We start from the raw sequence: 19,855 nt of genomic DNA, 5'->3' as shown, positions 1-19,855 counted from the left end.
TCCTGCAAATCATAGTTTAAATTTCAAACCAAAAGTCTGTCATTTAACTGCTTTTAAATGAGCATATAACCTTTCAGCCAAACCCTGAAGGTTATGTTGAAATATTTTCTTTATCCATCACAGAGTGACATACATATTGTGTCTGGAAGACCAGTCACTGGCTACATTACACAAATACATATAATTTTAAAGACAAAAGCAACAAATCTTATGTGCTAGCTCCTGCAATATTACAGGAACAGGTAAACCCACATTTTAAGCTATAATTAGAAGACGGGAAATACAATGCACTATACCTTTCGTTTTAATGTGGGCTTAGTAAGCACAGGTGGTGAATTTGACCGAGGACTCTCAGGTTCTTCTTCCTCTTCACTGCTCTCACTAAAGCCCCTCAAAATGGCTCTGTCTCCATCATTATACCGGTGAGGCAGTCTATCACTCCCCTCTGGTAATCTGCACTTGAGAGGCTCTGGGCTTTTCTTCAGTGGTCCTCGCCATATCTCCACACTTTCATTTAGTCGCCTTTTGGGGACTTCTGGCTTTTCATCTTTGCCAAACCTCCCCTCTAAAGCTGCCGAATGCTCTTCACTCTCGGTGAACTGTTCCTGGGAGGCTTCAGATTTTTCCTCACAGTCACCATATCTCCCCCGAGGAACTGATGGTGTTTCTTCCAAGGGCAGTTTAGAATCTTTCTCACTAAAAGGCTCTCGGACTTTTTTGTTCTTTCGTCCCCACCGGCCTCTCCGAGACGGTTGACTATTTGCTGGCAGACTATCCAGGGGAAGAACTTCCTTGTTTAGTCGTGTAGAATTAGCTGGTGCAATAATATCTGGTTTCTTTTCATTCTCTATTGAATATGAATCTTCTTTTTTCTCCCAAGACACCGATTTTACCATCTGATTTCAAAAAAATAAAAAAATTAGTTAGTTTTTTCAGTATCCTGCTGGTTATACCTACCTCCTCCAACATTTTAGGTGCTAAGACAAAGTAGGAAAGAAAAACTAAGCTGTTAAGAAAAAAAGAAAATGGAAGCAAAAATGACAGCTAGCTTTTTAAAATACTTAGATATTTAATAAAATATCTAGAACCTAAGTGACTAAAAATGCATCCATAATCACACAGAACTGAAAAGGTTTTCCATGCAGTGTATGATATACTATTTAATATTTAAAAATCCAGAGAATGAAATATAGTTTTTTGACAGGAAAATACTTATACAATTTTATGATCTACCTATGGGTACACACACACAAACACTTTTAACAGTTTTACCCCAAGGGAAATTTATCCAATTTCATTATGCCTGATTTTCAGATTCATAACATTTTCCTTAATTAATAAAGTAACCTGAATTGCTCAGAAATTAGGTGTCCACCTATAACTTCAAAATAAAATTTCCATAAGAAACACATCATGATGATTTTGTTCACAGTAGCTCAGAACAACAAAATACGGACTGTAAGAGCACAGACTTACAGCTGGAAGAAACCTTAAAAACCATCCTTTTCAACCCCCTCTTTTTAAAGATGAAGAAACTGAGGCCCAGGGAGATGAGGTGATTTACCCAAAATCACTGTTAGGATGAGGCAGGGCTAAGCCTTGAAGTCAAGTTTTGTGATTTCAAACTCAGTGTTCTTTTTCTTCCACTGCACCAAACCAATCTTCCTAAATGTTCTGCTATTAAACCGCTGAATGTGTACATCAGCTTTGCTGGGCAGATACTGCCAAAATAAATTATGAAATCTCTTATCATACTGAAGACAACTTGAAACATATGAATCATAGGATCAGATTAGGAGGTGAAAGAGGCTACAGAGGCCATCTCGTCTCCCTCCCTTGTATTTTACAGCAGCAATCTGTGACAGAGATAGGATTTGAACCCAGGTCCTCTGACTCCACACACTACCTGCTTTCCAATGTAACAAAATACCTCTGAAGATGCTTTTGACCTTGAGGGGAGGTAAGGGGAACTGGGGGAAGCAGAGGGAGGTAGGAGAGGGGGAGTGAGAAGAACCTTTACTTATAGCCTTACACTGGAATCCCGTTCCTTTTCCTGGCATTGCTGCTCTTCATTTTCTCCTTCCTCTGCATCCTCTTCCTCTTCCTCTGAGACTACAGAATTGGAGACAATGACAGGAGTCCAACGCAAACATTCAGGATCTACATCTACAGGTCTCAAATTCACTTGAAGCTTTGCCATATGATCCTGGATCAGTTTTTCCCGGCGGATAATCACAAATCTGTAATCAGAAAAAAGTCTAAAGTAGTCAATGATGTGTGGACTACACACAAAGCTACAAATAACCTGACCACAAAGAAATGTAGGTGATGATGATGATGAACGTTCCACATATCCTACTTTACAAAGAAAGGAGCAGCCAGCCAAATGAGCAGCCCAAGAAATGCACCTAAGAGTACTGCATCCTCAAATACAACCACGTGAAGGCTCCTCACTGTCCTCTGAACACACTCTCTTGCCTTCCCTGCTTTACCTATCCACAACCTACTTATCCTTCCAGACTCAGCTTCCAGTACTCCTGCATGGACTTTTCAGAATACCCCAAGTATAGCGACGTCTCCATACTCAGCTCCTATGGCATTTAATGTTTGTAACACATTCTGTACTAATCTCACATGACTGTGTGATTGATGTTATCTCCACTGATAGTGCTAGCTAACTCTTCACATGTTTCTATTTTCTCTCCCCAAATTACCAAGGAATGTAAGCTATCTGAGGCACAAACCACATCTTACACTCCTCTTTATCTCCAGGAGTGCTTAAAGCAGCATCTTTTGTAAAGCAGATACTCGATAAATGTTACCAGCTGACTGATCAAAAAGTTTATCATAATTATCAGTTTTTATTCTAACAATTCAACTAGGACAAATAAGAATCTCTCTGTCCTCATGAAGCTTATAATCAAGAAGGGAAGATAACTACATAAATAGCTATAATATAGGACTGAAAACTATTAACTGGTGTAAGAGAGGTATGAAGGTATGTTATAATAACATCATAATGGGATTTAATAAAGTTCCTTGTAACTAGGTGAACACTGCTAAAGTGGCTATTGCTACTTCAGTGATGCAAAGGTTAAGATTCACTTCATGTATAAAAGTCAGTCTAAATTCAAAATGAATAAGAACAAAATCAGCAAAATAATAATAGAGACTTTAAGGTACAATAATTACAACTCAACTCTTGTCAAATCTGGATCTCTTGTCAAATCTTGATCAGCCTTAGATTACTTCTACTGTCCACCTCCCCTATTACTACTTACAAGATGCTAAAAAAAGCTGAAAGCAGTCTTACAATCATGCTAACTGGGTACATTATAAATTCACGTTTCCCAACTTCAGCTGGACCCTCAATTCAGCATGACATTCCTTTTCCTCCCCCTTAATTGATTCCCTATCTTACTTCAAACAGAAACCATTCCAAACCTCCTCTTCCCCGACTTCTCCAATTAAGACCATTAGATGTAAACATTCAAGGATATGCAAGTCTCTTAGAGCTCATGCTTAAGAAACCTTCATCAGATTTTGCCATACCCTTAAGCTAAAATCCTATGGCTCTCTCCTTTCTCAGGCAACTCTTAAAACCTATCTCCACTCTTTGCCTCTCCTTTTTCTTCTTTCTCTTACTCAATTCTCTTCAATCTAGCTTTCCACCTCATCATTCAAATGAAACTTCTCTCTCCAAAGTTACCAACAATGTCTTAATCACCAAATCTTAAAGTCTTTTTCAGTTCTTGTCCTTCTCAGCCCATCTACTATATCAGAGGCATCTAGGTGGCACAGAACATTGGGTTTGCAGTTAGGAAGACCTGAGTTCAAATCCACCCTCAGACACTTATTAGCTACGTGATTTGGGGCAAGTCACTTGCCATTTGTCTTCCTCAGTTTTCTCAACTTAAAAATGGGGATGATAACATCTCCTGCTCAGGGTGGAAGTAAGGAAAAAGAAAAATATTTAAATGTGATTGGCAAAGCTTAAAGTGCTATATAAGCGCTAACTATTATTATCTGACAATTCTGACCACCTTCTCCTCCAAGGTACTCTCTATACTCTATGGTCTTTTGCGACATTATTTTCTCCTGGTCTCTTCTTTCTCAGCCTCCTTTGCTGGCTCTTCAGTTGCATTACAATCCCTAACTGGGAATTCCCCAAGGTTCTGTACTAAGCCCTCTTCTCTTCTTTCTCTGTATTTTCTCTTGGTGACCTCATTAATTCCCAAGGGTATCATCTTTATGTAGATGATTCCCACATCTTTATGTCTAGCCCTTGTCTCTCACCCAAGAGTCAGTCCTGCCATCACCAACAGCCTATTGGATATCCCAAAGACAACTCAAACTCAATTTGTCCAAAAATTAATTATCTTTATGAATTAGATAATATATGTAAAGTACTTTGCAAAACTTTATTACTGTTATTACTATTATTATTATTTCCCTCTAAAACCCTTCCCTCTTTCAATCTTTCCTATTTCTGTTAAAAACCTACCCTGCCAGTCTCCCAAACTTGTACTCATTCTCCCTCACATCACATATACAATACACAATCAGTTGCCAATCTCTGTCAGCAGCAACCTACTGAAACTCCAAATGGAGAAAGCCCACAGACTCGGTACTCAGCTCTAAACACAGGTCAGAAACTTACAGAGGTCAGAACTGGGGGGCAGCAATCAGACTATGGGATAAGATCCTTTTGGGAACAAACACTGAAAGCGTGTAGGTTTCCAGCCTGTCCCTGAGATCCTGGAATAATGCAACATTCATTACACCAAGAAAGCATCAATAGAATCAGTTCAGACCTTTCCTCCAGAAGTGTGCAGAACCCAGCATTAAAATCAAGTACAAAGTTAGGTAGCAGGCTGGAAGAATGACCAAATAAACAAACAAAAAAAGAATCCTATTCTAAAGAGCTATTATGGGGGCAGAAATGTTCAAGACACAAACACGGAAAAAGAGAATGACTCCAAAACATCTATAAGCAAAGCCTCAGAGGGAAAAAAAAATAGCTTGGGAACAAGCTCAACTAGAATTCCTAGAAAAGCTGAAACAAGAATTTAAAAATAATTTTTTTAATAAATGAGAGCATTTGAGGAAAAAAATGGAAAAGAAACGAGAGCTATGGAAGAAAGAACTGCAAAGGGAATTAACAGCTTGGCACAAGAGGTACAAAATCCTGCCCAGGCAACAAACTCCTTGAAAATTAGAATAGATCAAACAGAAGAAGCCAATGACTCTTAAAAAAACAAACGAAGAAATATTAAAGCAAACATGGGGGGCAAAATAGAAGAAAAAGTAAGTTATATCACAGTAAAAACAAATGACCTAGAAAAGAGATCATGGAGAAAAAATTTAAGAGTCAATGGACTAGAAAGGATTCTGGAAGATGGTAGAGTAGGTCAGAAAATTTTTGGCTCTCCAAATTTCCTCCACAAAAAAAGACAGAACACTGCCTCAGAGGAACGTAGAGCAGCAGAAATAAACAAAAGTTAGGGTTAAGCATTTGTTCTCCTAAGACAACTTGAGAAGATCCCAAAAAGGAACAGACCTCCCTCCAGGGGTGAAGGTCCAGCCAGAGTGAAATGCAAACACCTCCAGTGTGACTGCAGGATAGCAAACAATGAGCCCTGGGGGCAGCCGGTTTGGGAGGCAGCGCAGACTTAGAAACTGTCATGTCATGGACAGTATGGGTGTCTGACAACCAAGCAGGAAAAGACTGAAGGACCTTCCACTGTCAAGTGACTGGATGCCAAACACAGCTGTGCTGAACAGATGTGTAGGCTGTGGCTATGGGGGAGAAGGAGCTTGCACACACCTGGTAAATGCAGCGCTGCAGCGGTTGGCTGTGGCACCTGCAGGAGAGCAGATTCCCTGGTTTCAGTGTCAGGGCAGAGAGAACAGCTGTAGTTTGCAGACACTCGAGGGACCACAGGGAGCAAGATCATTTGCAGGAGTGGCTAGGAGCCCTAGCTGTGGCTTAGGAGTGGAGAGCCCAAGATTGAGCCCTAGGACAAACCTCAGAAAATAACAGTAAGAAGGGCCTGAGACTTGGGACATTATTCCCCATACCTCGGGACCATAACTTGATTACACTAATAGCTACTAAAAACAAAATAAAACAATAAATAAATAAATAAATATAAAGTGAGTAAGCAAAGGAGAAAGAACCCAATCAGATAGCTACTATGAGAATATAAAAGATTTGGGTTCATATCAGAGGAAGATAACGGAGCAAAAAGCCACTCCTTTTTCAATGAGAAATGTCAAATGGTCCCAAGCACAAAGAGAGTTCTTAGAGGAACTTAAAAAGGGCTTTAAAAATCAAATAAGAAAGATCAAGGAAAAATTAGAAGAAAAAAATAAGAGCAATCCAAGAAAATCAAGAAAATTACAAAAAGAAAAACAACCAACTTGAAATACACAATCAAAAACTTAAGGAAGAAAATAATTCCTTGAAAACTAGAATTGGACAAAAGGAAGCTAATGTCATTATAAGATACTAAGAAATAATAAAACAAAATCAAAAGAATGAAAAAATAGAAGAGAATGTTATGCTAAACATCTCATCAGAAAAACAAGTGATCTGGAGAACAGATCGAGAAGAAATAATATAAGAATAGTCAGACTACCTGAAAATTACAATAAAAAAAAGAATCTTGACATAATATTTCAAGAAATTACCAAGGAAAATTACCCTGAAGTTCTAGAACAATAAGGCAAAGGAGAAATAGAAAAAAATCCACCAATCAGCACCTGAAAGGGATCCCAGGAGGAAAACTTAAAGGAATTATCATAGTCAAGTTTCAAAGCTCCCAGGCTAAGAAGAAAATATTGGAAGCAACAAGAAAAAAAAAACTTATGTATCATAGAGAGATAATAAGGATTATGCAAGTAGCAGCTACTACATTGAAGGACCATGGGTCCTTCATAAAGTAAAAGAGCTGGGATTATGACCAAGGGTAATTTACCAGCAAAGTTAACTACAATCCTGAATGGGGGGGGGGGGGGGGGGGAAGGACATTTAATGAACTGAAAGACTTTCAGTTATTTGTGACAAAGACAGCAGAATTTAAGGTAAAATTCGATATATAACATCCAAGAGAAATATAAGGTAAACATTAAAGACCAATTACAAGGGACTTAATGAGGCCAAATTGTTTATTACTTATAGGTGAAAATATTATCAGTACTCTTTATCTGTCGTCATTATTTGGGTAGTTTGAAAAAAAGACCTGGGCTGAGCTGTATATGAAGAGGTGACTCTAAAAAAATAAAACTGTGTAAGGAGAGATTAAAAAGGAGTAATTATCTCACACAAATGAGGCATAAAAGGAAAAATTGAAACAGAAGAAGCTAGTGGGGGGAAGGCAGGTAGTGATGGAACCTTACTCACATCGGGAATGGGTTAAAGAGGGAACAACATATATATCTAGAAAGGTATAAAAGCCTTCTAAATACATTAACAAATAAGAAGGCAAGGGGATAGGGCCCAGGGAGACAATAAGGGGGGGAGGATTTTTGGAGGAGTGGGTAGGTTAAAGAATAGGAGAGTAAGGTAGTGCACAGAAGTAAAGCAGAGGAGTGAGGAAGGATAGGAACAGGGTGAGAAGAATAGAGAGGAAAAAATAAGAAGGAAGAAAATACACAAGTAATTATAGCTTAGAATGTGAATGGGATGAATTTACCCATAAAACGGAAACTGAAAGCAGATTAAAAATGTGACACTATGTTGCTTTCAGGAAACACTATAAAAATGAGAGACACATAAAGATAACATAAAGGTTAGGAGCAGAATTATGTAAAAAAAAAAAAAGCAGGGGTCATAATCATGATCTCAAAGTTAAAGCTAAAATATATTTAATCAAAAGAAAAATAGGGAAACTATACTATGTGTCAGCAAATATTATTTAATACTGTTTTAGAACATTTAAAACACCTAGACAGTATAAAATACCAGAGCGTATACCTGCCAAAACAGACACAAGAATTATATAAACATAAACATTAAATGCTTTTTATACAAATAAAGTCAGATCTAAATAAATGAAGTAATACTTATTATTCATGAGTGGATAAAGCCAATACAATAAAAAATAACAATCTTACCTAACTAATCTATTTATTTAATGCCACCCCAATTAAATTACTAAAAAATTATCTTACTGAGTTAGAAAAAAATGATAACAAAGTTCACATAGAAGAACAAAAATTAAGAGACTTCAAAGAAACCAAGGAAAAAAAGATGTAAAGGAAGCATATTCAGCAGTATCAGACCTTAAACTCTATTACAAAGTGACCCATTGTTGAAGTATAAAATGGATAATCTTGATTATTTTAAATTAAAATTTTCTTGTATAAATAAAACCTATGGAGCCAAGAATAGAATGCAGAAAATTGGAAAAAAATTTCATAGACAGTCTCTCAGATAGGATGTGATTGGCTTGGAATACTGCTGTGGTGTACGAAATGATGAGCTAGTTGATTTAGAAAAACATAGGAAGATTTGGACTTATAAAGGAAAATTCTATCCACCTTCAGAGAAACAGATGACAAGTAGAAATAAGCATAGTACAGTCTTAGATATATGTGTATGACTGTATATATGTGTATGTTCATAGATATCTATAAACGTGTGTGTGTGTGTGTTTGCATGCGCGCGTGCCTTTTTTAGGGTGGGGATGGGGAAAAGGTTGGGGGGGGGAGAAGGAGGAGGAAAAAATAAAGTAAAAAGTACATAGCAGAGAACAAAAGAAAACCTAAAAGCAATCAAAGAAACAAAAGGACAGCTTTGAAAACAATGTGTAGTATTTATTATATGAGTTTTCTTGAAATGGAAATCTGTTTTATATTGAATCCTCTCTTATGTTCTATTGTGTACATGGCAATTTTTTTTCCTTTTCTCGTACTGTATTTAAGTTTAAAATAAATAATAAAATTTACCCCAAAAAAATTAAAGAAAGAAAAGAATCAAAATGGACTATCTGAACAACTTGACTTAAATAAAAGAACCTAGCCATCATATTTCAAGAAATCTTAAAAGGAAACTGCCCAGGGAGCAGCTAAGTGGAGCAGTGGATAGAGCACCGGCCCTGGAGTCAGGAGGAACTGAGTTCAAATCCAGCCTCAGACACATAATACTCACTAGCTGTTTGACTCACTAGCAAGTCACTTAACCCCACTGCCTAGCCAACAAAAAAAAAAAAAAAAGGAAACTGCCCAGAATTCTTAGAATCAAGAAACAGAAAAATATACAGTGGTCACCTCCTAAAAGAAACCCCAAAATGAAAACTCTCAGAAGCATCCTAGAAATCCAAAATCCAGAACTTAGAAGTCTAAGAAAAAACACTATAAGCAGTCAGAAAGATAGAATTTAAATACTGAGAAGCCATGACTTAGTAACTACTACTACAGAGGAGCAGAGAACTTGGCATACAATATTCCAGAAAGCAATAGATACAGGCTTACACACAAGAATAACTTATCCAGTAAAAGTGAATTCTAGAGATGAAAAAAATTTTAAGAAATAGATGACACTTCTAAGTATTCTTGATGAAAAGATCAAAATTCTATAGAAATTTTGAAGTTTAAACACAGGAGTTAAGAGAAACATAAAAAAGGTGAACACAAATCAACAGTCATGAGGGTCAAAACATGATAAATTGTTTACATTCAAATATGGGGATATGACGTACTTCCCCTTCTGAACCCTATCATCATCTGGAGTCACAGGGGGAGTCTAGACAAGACTGATGAGCGGTTCTTTTATGTCTTGAGGATCTTAAGAGAAGAATGGAAAGAAGACAAGTGGAATACATGGGGGGGGAGGGGGGCATTTAGAGAAAATTATCTCACACATTCCGGATGAGCAAGAAGGCATCTAAATATATAAGGAGAAAGAGAGGAGCAGTTGACACTTAAAACTCACTCTCATCTGAACTAATCAGAGGAGGGAAGAAAATACACACACACAAGAGTTAGGTACAAAAATATATTTGACACAAGGAAATGGGAGGAAAAGGGGAGAGAAAGAGTAATGAATTAGGAAAATACATTAAGGAAGGAAAGCAAATTCTAAAGATGTGCAAAAAGATTTATAGCTCCTTTTGAGGTGGCAAAGAATGGGAATCTAAGGAGCTGCCAATAAAGTGGGGAAAGGCTAAAGTAATTGTGTAGACATGTGATAGAATACTACTGTGCTGTAAGAAATAACAAAAGGGATAGTTTCAGAGAAACCTGAAAGACTTGTATGAATTCATGCAGAGCAAAGTGAAGAGAATCAGAAGAACAATTAATACAATAATAACAATTATCATAAAGACAAATAACTTTGAAAAACTCAGTAACTGATTACTGTAACGACCAACCATAATTCTAGAGGATACTGATAAAACATGCTACCCACATCCCAATAGAGCGATGAAGGACTGAGAGTGAGAATAAGACAGTATACATTTTTTAACATGGTCAATGCAGAAATGTTTTTGCTTGACTATACATGTTTGAAAGAGGGGCTTTGTTTTTCCTTTGTTCTCTTTGGGGAGATTGGGGGGTGGAGAGCTGAGAAGGCAGATTCTTGCTGACTGAAAAAAAATACGATTAAAAAAAAAAAAAGAAAAAGGGTAGAGGGTAGGGGGTAGGAAGGCAAGCAACTAGTCCAGGTCGCAACTCAAACAATCACATAGCACAAGAACTTTTACTTGAAGCAGCCACTGTACTTCTGTACACAGCAGAAGTGTGGTATGTGTACTTCCCATTTTGTCACAGGATATTAAAAGGAGGTGTATTAAGGGTTGAGATTTAATAAAATTAATCATTTCCATTGCTTAAAAAACCCAGTAGCAGAAAAAGGTTCTCATGTTATATATTTAATATGAAAATAAAAACTTAGTGGAGCCAATCTGAATAAGTATTATTTGAGTGTAATCAATTCAATTCATCAAGTAACTACTGAGCCCCAACTAGGTGCTAAGTGCTATAGGGGTTATAAAGAATTAGACACAATTTTTGCCCTCAAGAAATATATGATAGTAGGGGTGGCAAGGTGGCACAGTGCATAGAGCACTGGCCCTGAATTCAAATCCAGCCTCAGACCAAATACTTGACACTTACTAGCTGTGTGACCTTGGGTAAGTCACTTAACCACAATTGCCTAATTTAAAAAAATATGTGTGTGTGTGTGTGTGTATAATAGTTATGTTAAATATGGCAACAGATGAATTAAACACCAAAATTAGTAGTAGAGACAGTAACATAGGTTAGAGAGAACGAAGAATAGCAAAGGAAGATTTTATCAAGGAAGTGAAACTTGAGCTGTGCCCTATAAAATGGTTAACATTATATAGGTAGAGATGAAGGTAGATGGCCTTCCAAACAATATGAAACAACATGAACAAAAGTTGGGAGGATGAAATAAGGGTATGTTTTGCAGAAGAGTGGAAAAACTGGCCTATTTGAAGAAAAGAGCTTATGGCGGGGATTAGTGGAAAATAAGGTTGGACAGGGCAGGCTGGAGCTATAACTGTTGAACCCTAAATGCCAAACTGGGATGTCTGAACTTTACCCTATAAGCAAGGAGTTGGCAAACTCCTACCAACAGCCCAAACCCCTTCAGCCTGTTTTTATAAGGTCCACACACTTTTACATTTTTAAATAAAGTTTTATTATATTTAAAAATGTAAAAACCATTCTTAGCTCAGAGATATATAAAAATAAGTTGCCTTCAGCTGTAGTTTGCTGACCCATGCTACAGGCAGTGGGAAATTACTAAAGATTTTTGAGCAGGTGAATGACATAATAAAAACAGTATTTTAGATGACCATTCTAGTTTCAGGGTAAAAGACAGAAGAAAAGGCAAAGAGATTGGAGGCAGAAAGATGACCAGGTGAGTCTACTATAATAATCTATAAGAGAAGTATTGGAAACTCACACTAAGATCATGGTAGGATGAAAGACTGAAAGAAACATATAAGTGGAAGAAAAGACAGAACTTGGTAACTAACAAAATATAAGGAATTTTCAAGAAAGGAAGATTCAAGGATGGTACTGAATGTCATCCTTGAATGGGGAAAATATTGGTTCAATTGACAGAAACAGGGTACTAGGAAAAGCCAGTTTGCCAGGATTGGAAGTGGAGGGGGAGGCTGCGGTAGGAGGTTTTAGTATTGAATTCTGGGTATCTTGAATCTAAAGTGATGGCAACACATGAGTGGAAATGTCAGTATGAATTTGCAAGAATTGGTTACATAAAATTAGAGATAATGGATTCATAGAATCATTCATATACAGGTAATAATTGAAGTGCTGAAAAAGTTCTGTTATCTGAGAGACAGATGTAGAGAGAAAGGAACAATAAAAGCAAGGATTGTACCTTGGGGAAAAGCAAAGACCTAGCAATTTAGAAAGGTCAAAGAAGTATATAATCTTAGATTTAGAACCAGAAGGGGTTCTATAGGTTACCACTTCCCCTTACCCACTTTGCAGATGAAGAAACTGAGGGTCAGAGAGGTATAACAAATTATCTAAAGTCACAAAATTAACAAATGGCAATTAACAAGATTCAACTCTAGGTCCTCTCTCATCCAGACTTATTTCCACTACCAAAAGCAAAATAAAGATAACCTAGAGTACAGAAGCCCCAGAAAGAGTTTCAAGGAAAACAGGGTGATCAGAATTGCATGCTTCAAAAGTCAAGAATAGGGGTTGAGAAAAGCCACTAGTTTTTGGCAAAGAGGCCACTGGTGCCCTCCAAAAGCAAAGTTTTGGTAGACTGGTTGAGTGGAGGACAAAAAAACAAATTTTGGTAGAAGCACCGGCCATGTCACTAGCACTGGCCACATCGCTAACTCTAGCAAATACTATACTCACTGGTCACTACGGAAGTCCAGCATTCGTAGGTGATGGAGTGTGGAAGTGATGTCTTGAGGGCAGATTCCAGTCAATTTGCTTAATTTTTTAATGCTGATTTGCTTGTCATTTTGGTGATAAAGGCACTCCAATATTACACTTTTCCAATAAGCCATATAGGAAAGACGCCCTAGATCAGATAATGGTTTCTCTGGAGATCCTGCTTGGCCTTCACGCTTTGACAACAAATAACCTAAGAAAAAACAAAAGTCAAATTTATCAGAATTTAAAAAGGGTAGTTATTATATTAATTACCAGGTACCATGTCTAACTATCTTAAAAATGGGTCATTTTTTAATGTAAAATAGCTTGTTGAAATTTTAAGTACTGTTTAAAATACAGGATATCTTATTTAAAAATGCATTAACAAGGTTTTTGTTATGTTTTCGAAGTTATACTAGAACCAAATGATTGTCAAGGTTCTATCTAGCTTTCAAATATTATGATGATGCTGAACAAGGCATTAGCTGCCTGTTTTTTTTGGGCAAAGTATACATTAGAACCACTAGATGGCAACAGTTGCTTGTTTTAAATTATGAAAGAGGATGAAAATGATTTCAGTATTTTGCAAGTCTCTTCATCAAGGTTACACTGTCCCTATGAACTGAAGAGATGATAAATGTCATCTCTACTTTACAAATAGGGAAAATGAAACACCTATTGACCCACTATCTTATATCACTACTGGCCAGAAAGGACAGTACAAGAGACTCCACCAGCATGTGCAGAGAATGGAAGGGAAGCATCAGAGGATTCAGAATCATAGCATCATAGTTTCAGAGCTAAAAGATCATCTAGTCCAATTCTTCATTTTAAAGATGAAGAGACTGAGTCCCAGAAAGATTACCTGAGCTGCCCAAGGTCACACAAGTCATAAATAGCAGAGCATGGATTCAAACCTAAGTCCTCTTTCCACTGCACTACACATCTTCAATAAACATTCCTGGCTTCAGCTTCTGACTCTAATACCCGTGGTTGGTTGGTTGATCGGTGTCCTTCATTCTCAAAGGAGACCAAATGACATCACTATATTGAAGTCAAGGCACAGCGTGTCTGACTGGCTGATCAGAGCAATACAATCTTGGAAGGCTCTACCACAGATCAGGCACAAATAGTCCATATGAAGATCTGGGGTGGATACAGCTTTGGGCAAGTTACTCAATCTCTTTGAGCCTCGGTTTCTTTTTCTGAGAAAAAGAGGTTAAACTAAGTGACCTCCACAGTCCCTTCCAACTCCAAATGTGATGAGCTGACATTGAGGCAACCATACTCATGCCAAGTCCAATGTCCTAGGACAGGAGTGGGGAACCTGTGGCCTTGGCCCTCTAGGTCCTCAAGTGAGGCCCTTTGACTGAATCCAAACTTCATAGAACAAATTCTAACAAATCTTATTGTTCTGTGAAATCTGGATTAAGTCAAAGGGCCACACTTGAGGACCTACAGGGCAACATATGGCCTCAAGACCACAGGTTCCCCACCCCTGTCCTAGGGCCTCAGGAGCACACCCCAAAGAGTAGACATTCAGAGAACACGCGGGTAGGCTACAAAGGGCCTTAGATGTCATCTAGTCTAACTCCTTCCTTTTATAGGGGAGAGAGGTCAGGGGATATGCCCAAGGACCGCAGGGAGTGAGGGTCTGAGGCAGGTCTTGAACCAAAGCCCCCAGTTTCTAGAGATGATACTTATTCCACTGTACTCTGCTTCTCAATATAACTAAGTAAAACACTAAGAGCAGTGGTAAGAGAAGGGAAGATAGTCTACATTTTCATACTGAATAAGAAATTCAGTCATTACTCAGAACCCTTCTGATTTTGCCAACAATGCCTAAACACTGGAAAGTGGTATTTCTAAATAAAAGTTTGGCTTGAACTCAAGGTCCAAAGGCAACTCCTTTAAAAATTCTACAGAAGGCTGTCAAGTGAAATGGTAAACTATGACTAAAAGTTACTTCCATTTGCCTAGGTCTCTTTAGAATGATTTTCATAAGCTTATGTGGTATGTAAGGTAAGATGGATAAACATTCTAAAAACCTTCAACTCACTGACTTTTGATTTGTACTGGCTGGCACAAAAGTTGGGCTTAATGTTACACCATTATTTGTAACAGATTTGGAACTTGTTTAAGAGTATGAATATGGAAATACTCAGATTTTTTCATTTTCCCTAAGGAAAGGTCTCACTAAAAGATGAAACAGCATTCCTTGATGCTTAAATGCAGTACCTTCAAGCTGCTAACCACCTGATTCTCCAAAACAGTAGATTTCTGGGTTGTTGTTGTTGTTTTAAACATAATCTATCTAGTGCTTTAGTTCTCTCATCTGTAAAATAAAAGAGCTGGACCAGATTATTGGCCAAGTCTAACATAATTCAACAGCTTCCAGAGAGATTTCTAAACAGCATATCTTTTACTGCTAACATTGGTCCTGCGTCCTAAAGCCCTGTACCTATTTGTAGGTTATTTCTTATACCACTAAATCTACATCACTAACTCTTTCACCAGTGTATTTTCTTCCCTACTTTTTCCTGTTTGCTTCTAGTCTTACATATATGCATTTATTTACTCTCTAATTACACTAGTTGTATCTTTGCATTGTTATATGAGAATATTAGCATTATGACAAAAGTGTCACATAAATACGCAAAGGACAAGTAAAGGAAAAAATATTTTGTAATTAGAACATGCTGGTTTTTGGATCACAAAATCCACCATTACCAGAAGATGAATTCTCTGAGTTGTTTTTCTGACAATGATGACAAGATGTACACTAGTTTATTCTGACTTTTTTCCTGGGTACCTTTTTGTAATTTTATTTTGTAAATAAATTTTAATTAAATATTTATTTAAATAAAATATTTACTTTGTAAATAAATTTTAGCACAAATTTATAAGCATCCAAATTTATAAGAGTCCAATACAGTCAGTGCTCTTTCAATTCAGTATGAGTTTATTAAATACCTTCTCTGTATGGGACACTGTGCCAACTGGCCCATGAAGATCAATCACTCACTCAGCTCTGGTCACTTTATTACCCTGACATAATCACTCAATTAGGTCATCTGGGTCAGAATATTACCAGTCTAGAATGATCATTTCTGAATATTTCTCCAAATTTAACATGCTTTTTCTTTTATAATAGTATAAAATTCAAAGTAAACTTCTGTACATTTAACTGTTACAACAATTTTGTGGAATTATATGACCAAATCTGACCTAGGCATTTTATCATCTTCACAACAGGGCTTTTTATCATTAATCTACAAGTTTAGTTTTTGTGAATCAAATTTTAGAACTTCAGAGATGATTAAAGTGTAGTCCATATTTTCACCATGTGATAGAGCATTTTAACAACAACAATAACAACAGGCATGCATACATTTTCCAGGGCACTATGGGTACTGTAAATCACTAACTATGAGTTCTATACTTCTGTTACTGGCACTAATGTCAACACTCAGGTGATACAGTTGTAGTATTTATGTTAGAAAGAAGAATGGCACAAAATTAAGCTCAATATGAACAATATCTACAATTCCTCATCCAAGGCAATTTTATAGGAGATACAAAAAACTGGCATAACATGATTATTTTAAAATACTTAATTTCTAACTAAAAAGAAAAAGATTAGTGGCTGTGTGAAAGGGATTCAGTATAATCAGAGCAGCAAAATTCCACACACGGTTATGTCAAAAGGCACTGACAACCAATATAGTTTTGCATTTCATGGGACCCCCCCCATAAAGACATGACGGACATGTTAATATGTTCCTTACTGAAGTCAATGAGGAACCTGCCATAGCCCTTGCGCTGGTACTGAGGAAGAATCATTATACAGGAAACATTGTACTTCTGCTGGCAGTGCTTTTCCTTGTGGAAAAAAAAAATAGAAACCAAGTTTAAAAACAACACACTAGTAATATTGAGCAGCAGGCCTAATTATCATGAAACAAAGGCTAACAGTAAAAGCTATAGCCTTCTGGGAATAGCAAAGAAAATCAAGAGAAAAATACCCTGCTGAGAAAAAACAGGACAATGTTAAAGCATTGTTACCATTACCCATAAAGCAATAATCCAAGAATAAAAAAAAAATAAATAAAACAGCAACCTCTAACACTTTCTGCAACTCAGACACTATGTCATTGGCAAAGCTCAGTGTTGGAATTTCACCAGTTTCATACAGATGCAAATGCTAAAAGACTATATGCCATTCTGGAAATGAGAGGATAAGTGTATAAGGTTCACAGGTCTGAGATTTTTATTTTAATACTACTCACTCTAATGCTGTATAACCTAAAAGAAGAGGCAGACAAACAAACCCAACTTTATGTGTACCTAAAAAGTTGCAAATAATCAAATTATATTTTAAGTCATACTTGTATTAAGAACCTTTACTATTTAAGAGAATCTTATGGTTAATTCTTCTGTAAAACTCATCATAAAACCCTAAACAATATGTTTTACAAATCACAATTTTCTAACAGGTCTGCTTCAAGAAAAACACAAAGGAATGCTATAGCTAGAACAGAAAGTGGAGGTAAAGTGAAAACTTTTGTGTAAATCTGGCTTCTTCGTTGCAGTGATCATGGTAAGCCTAGGTTCTATGAAGTACTTGCTAGCTTAGAAGAACCAAAATGCAGATCAGAAGAGATGGCAGAAACTAGAAATGAATTCAGATAGAACACGATGGGTAATGACTGTGTTTACTTCACAAAAAGTTCTATCTATCACCACCAAGGGAATAAGAAGTCATTTAAAAACCTTTCCCCTTGAGTGGTAACTGTGGTTCAGGTCCCTAAGAGAATACATTCTGTTCAGTGTTACTAAGCAGTTTCATGCCCTGAGTTTCTGAATTCTTTCTACATAAAATCTAGGGCCTAAAACCCAGTTGGTATCCAGAAAACACTATAGCCCTGATTATCTACTAGAAAAGACTGAAAGAAACTACCTCCATGTCTCTCATGTGAATCCACATATTTTCATTCATTCAGAATACTTTCAATACAAGCCCACAATAGTTTCATTCTAAAGTGTTTACCTTAGAGAAGTAGCCAACAAGATGGCAGCCCTTGACATCATTCTGTGTCAATACATAGAAAAGAAATGGTTCCACATCATAGTACAATGTCTTGTGGTCAAGAAACAGCTTTGCCAGTAGGCACAAGTTTTGACAGTAAATTGTACTGACATTCCCATCAACCTAAAAAAAAAAAAATAAACCAAGACAAATCAGGTTAACATGGTACCATAGAAGCTTTTCCTAGGAAAGCCACAGAGTTAACTATAAGTATCTTATAGCCCAGCTACTATGAGAGATAATAATGAAGACAGACTAGACCCTGGAGTGATCCCCTTCAAATGACTGCATTATAGGTCTTATCCTGCATTAAGACAACCCAAAATGCAAAAATCTGACCTTGACAAAGTAAATTTTGCTTCACAAAACAATTCTTCAACTTTACAGAAGTATTCACTGGGGGCAGCTAGGTGGAGCAGTGGATAGAGCACCGGCCCTGAAGTCAGGAGGACCTGAGTTCAAATCTGGCCTCAGACCAAACACTTGACACTTACTAGCTGTGTGACCCTGGGCAAGTCACTTAACCCCAATTGCCTAAAAATTTAAAAAAAAAAAGTCCAAAAAAAAAAGTATTCTCTGAAGGATTCACTGAACAACAAACTTCCTTAATGCATTAAAAATACCGACAAAAATTTAATACATACACTTTTTCACATCTATCATATAAAACAAAGTATATTTATAGAGTGATGTATCCTAATGGCCAGATATATTCAAATGTCCTCCACTGTTGATGGTTCCAACCACACTGTTACAACTTTAAGAGGAGGAATGCTGAAGTCCCTGCTGTTCTGCCAAGCACCCTAGAGAATCATCAGCCAAGCAAGATCTCTTTTGGAACTAGGGTAACTAAGAGTAGAAGAGGGTGTCCTGTTAGTTCTAATGTTCCCTTTCTCCTAACAGCTATTAAGGTTTGATCTCTCTCAATGCCTTGGGATATACATATCAGATATGCTGGCTGTTACTCTATAAAAGACAGTGTGCACATTTACCTAAACAATGCACAATTAATTGAGCTATGAAATCATTTAAAGAAGAAAAGGATGGGATGGAAAATTTGAAAGCTAACGTTATGATATGAACCTGTTTTTTTCCTTTAAAAGAGGGATCTCCATGTTTCTTCTAGTGGATGTATTATGCTCGATCTCATTCATTTATTCAACATTTTTGCCTAATCTTGGAAAGGTGAGAAGCAATTACTTTTGAAAACTGATCAACAGGTAATTTTTACAAGTAAATTCAAATTTTTATTAGTTGTCCAGCAAAAATGGACTGACTGGCTTAAGCCTGATAAAAATATATTAGTAGAATCATGTTTCAGCAATAGCAGTTTCGTTATAAAAGAAAGCTATTCCTATCTATTTTCTAGTCAACATGCATATTAATAATAAACTTTTGCTAATGTGGCTATATCTGTTAGAGAAATCCTGTCCCTTGGATGAATTCATAAACCCTTATCTGTTTAGCAGTTAAAATATATTTTCACCAGGATAATTCCTGGGCAGCATGGGGGGTGGGGATAGGAATACTCCATACTCCCTCCAAAGCAGATCAACTTATCTGTAACTAATAATCTTAAGAGAGTTGCCTAAGTATGTTAAGAAGTTAAGTGATTTGCCCATGGTCACACATTCAGTATTAGAGGTAGAAACTGAACCAAGATGTTCCCAGATGTTCCCACTGGTCAAAGACCAGTCCCCAAAGCACTATGCCCTGCCTCACTAAGCAGCAGCCTTAATAAAAAGGGAGTAATGTAAATAATTGACAGAAATGTTGATGAGTTTTTTGAGTTTAATACTATTTTGATATTTACTAAAGAGTGGATCTAAGATTATAAGAGCCTGGTTACCATGGGGTTAATACAAATAG

At 36.9% G+C, this 19,855-nt stretch overlaps 1 protein-coding gene across 3 annotated transcripts in view; it reads right to left on the bottom strand.

Annotated features, from left to right (window-relative positions):
* The window catches only part of KAT6A (lysine acetyltransferase 6A), a 151,539-nt gene that overhangs the window by 8,218 nt on the left and 123,466 nt on the right, over positions 1-19,855 (bottom strand). For 2 of the 3 annotated variants that reach the window (XM_027865162.1, XM_027865163.1), the window contains 5 exons: positions 17,948-18,109; positions 16,686-16,779; positions 12,877-13,108; positions 2,033-2,258; positions 297-896 (listed from right to left, as the gene is read on the bottom strand). In XM_027865162.1, the coding sequence (XP_027720963.1) occupies positions 297-896; positions 2,033-2,258; positions 12,877-13,108; positions 16,686-16,779; positions 17,948-18,109 (1,314 nt within the window). The remainder of the gene's footprint in view (positions 1-296; positions 897-2,032; positions 2,259-12,876; positions 13,109-16,685; positions 16,780-17,947; positions 18,110-19,855) is intronic. The other variant, XM_027865164.1, reaches the window with a different exon arrangement.

The sequence above is a fragment of the Vombatus ursinus genome, unplaced genomic scaffold, assembly GCF_900497805.2.
Source record: "Vombatus ursinus unplaced genomic scaffold, bare-nosed wombat genome assembly UNPS02014778.1, whole genome shotgun sequence".
Taxonomy (NCBI): Eukaryota; Metazoa; Chordata; class Mammalia; order Diprotodontia; family Vombatidae; genus Vombatus; species Vombatus ursinus.
Note: the sequence above shows the minus strand (reverse complement) of the source record. Positions and strands in the feature narration are given on the sequence as shown.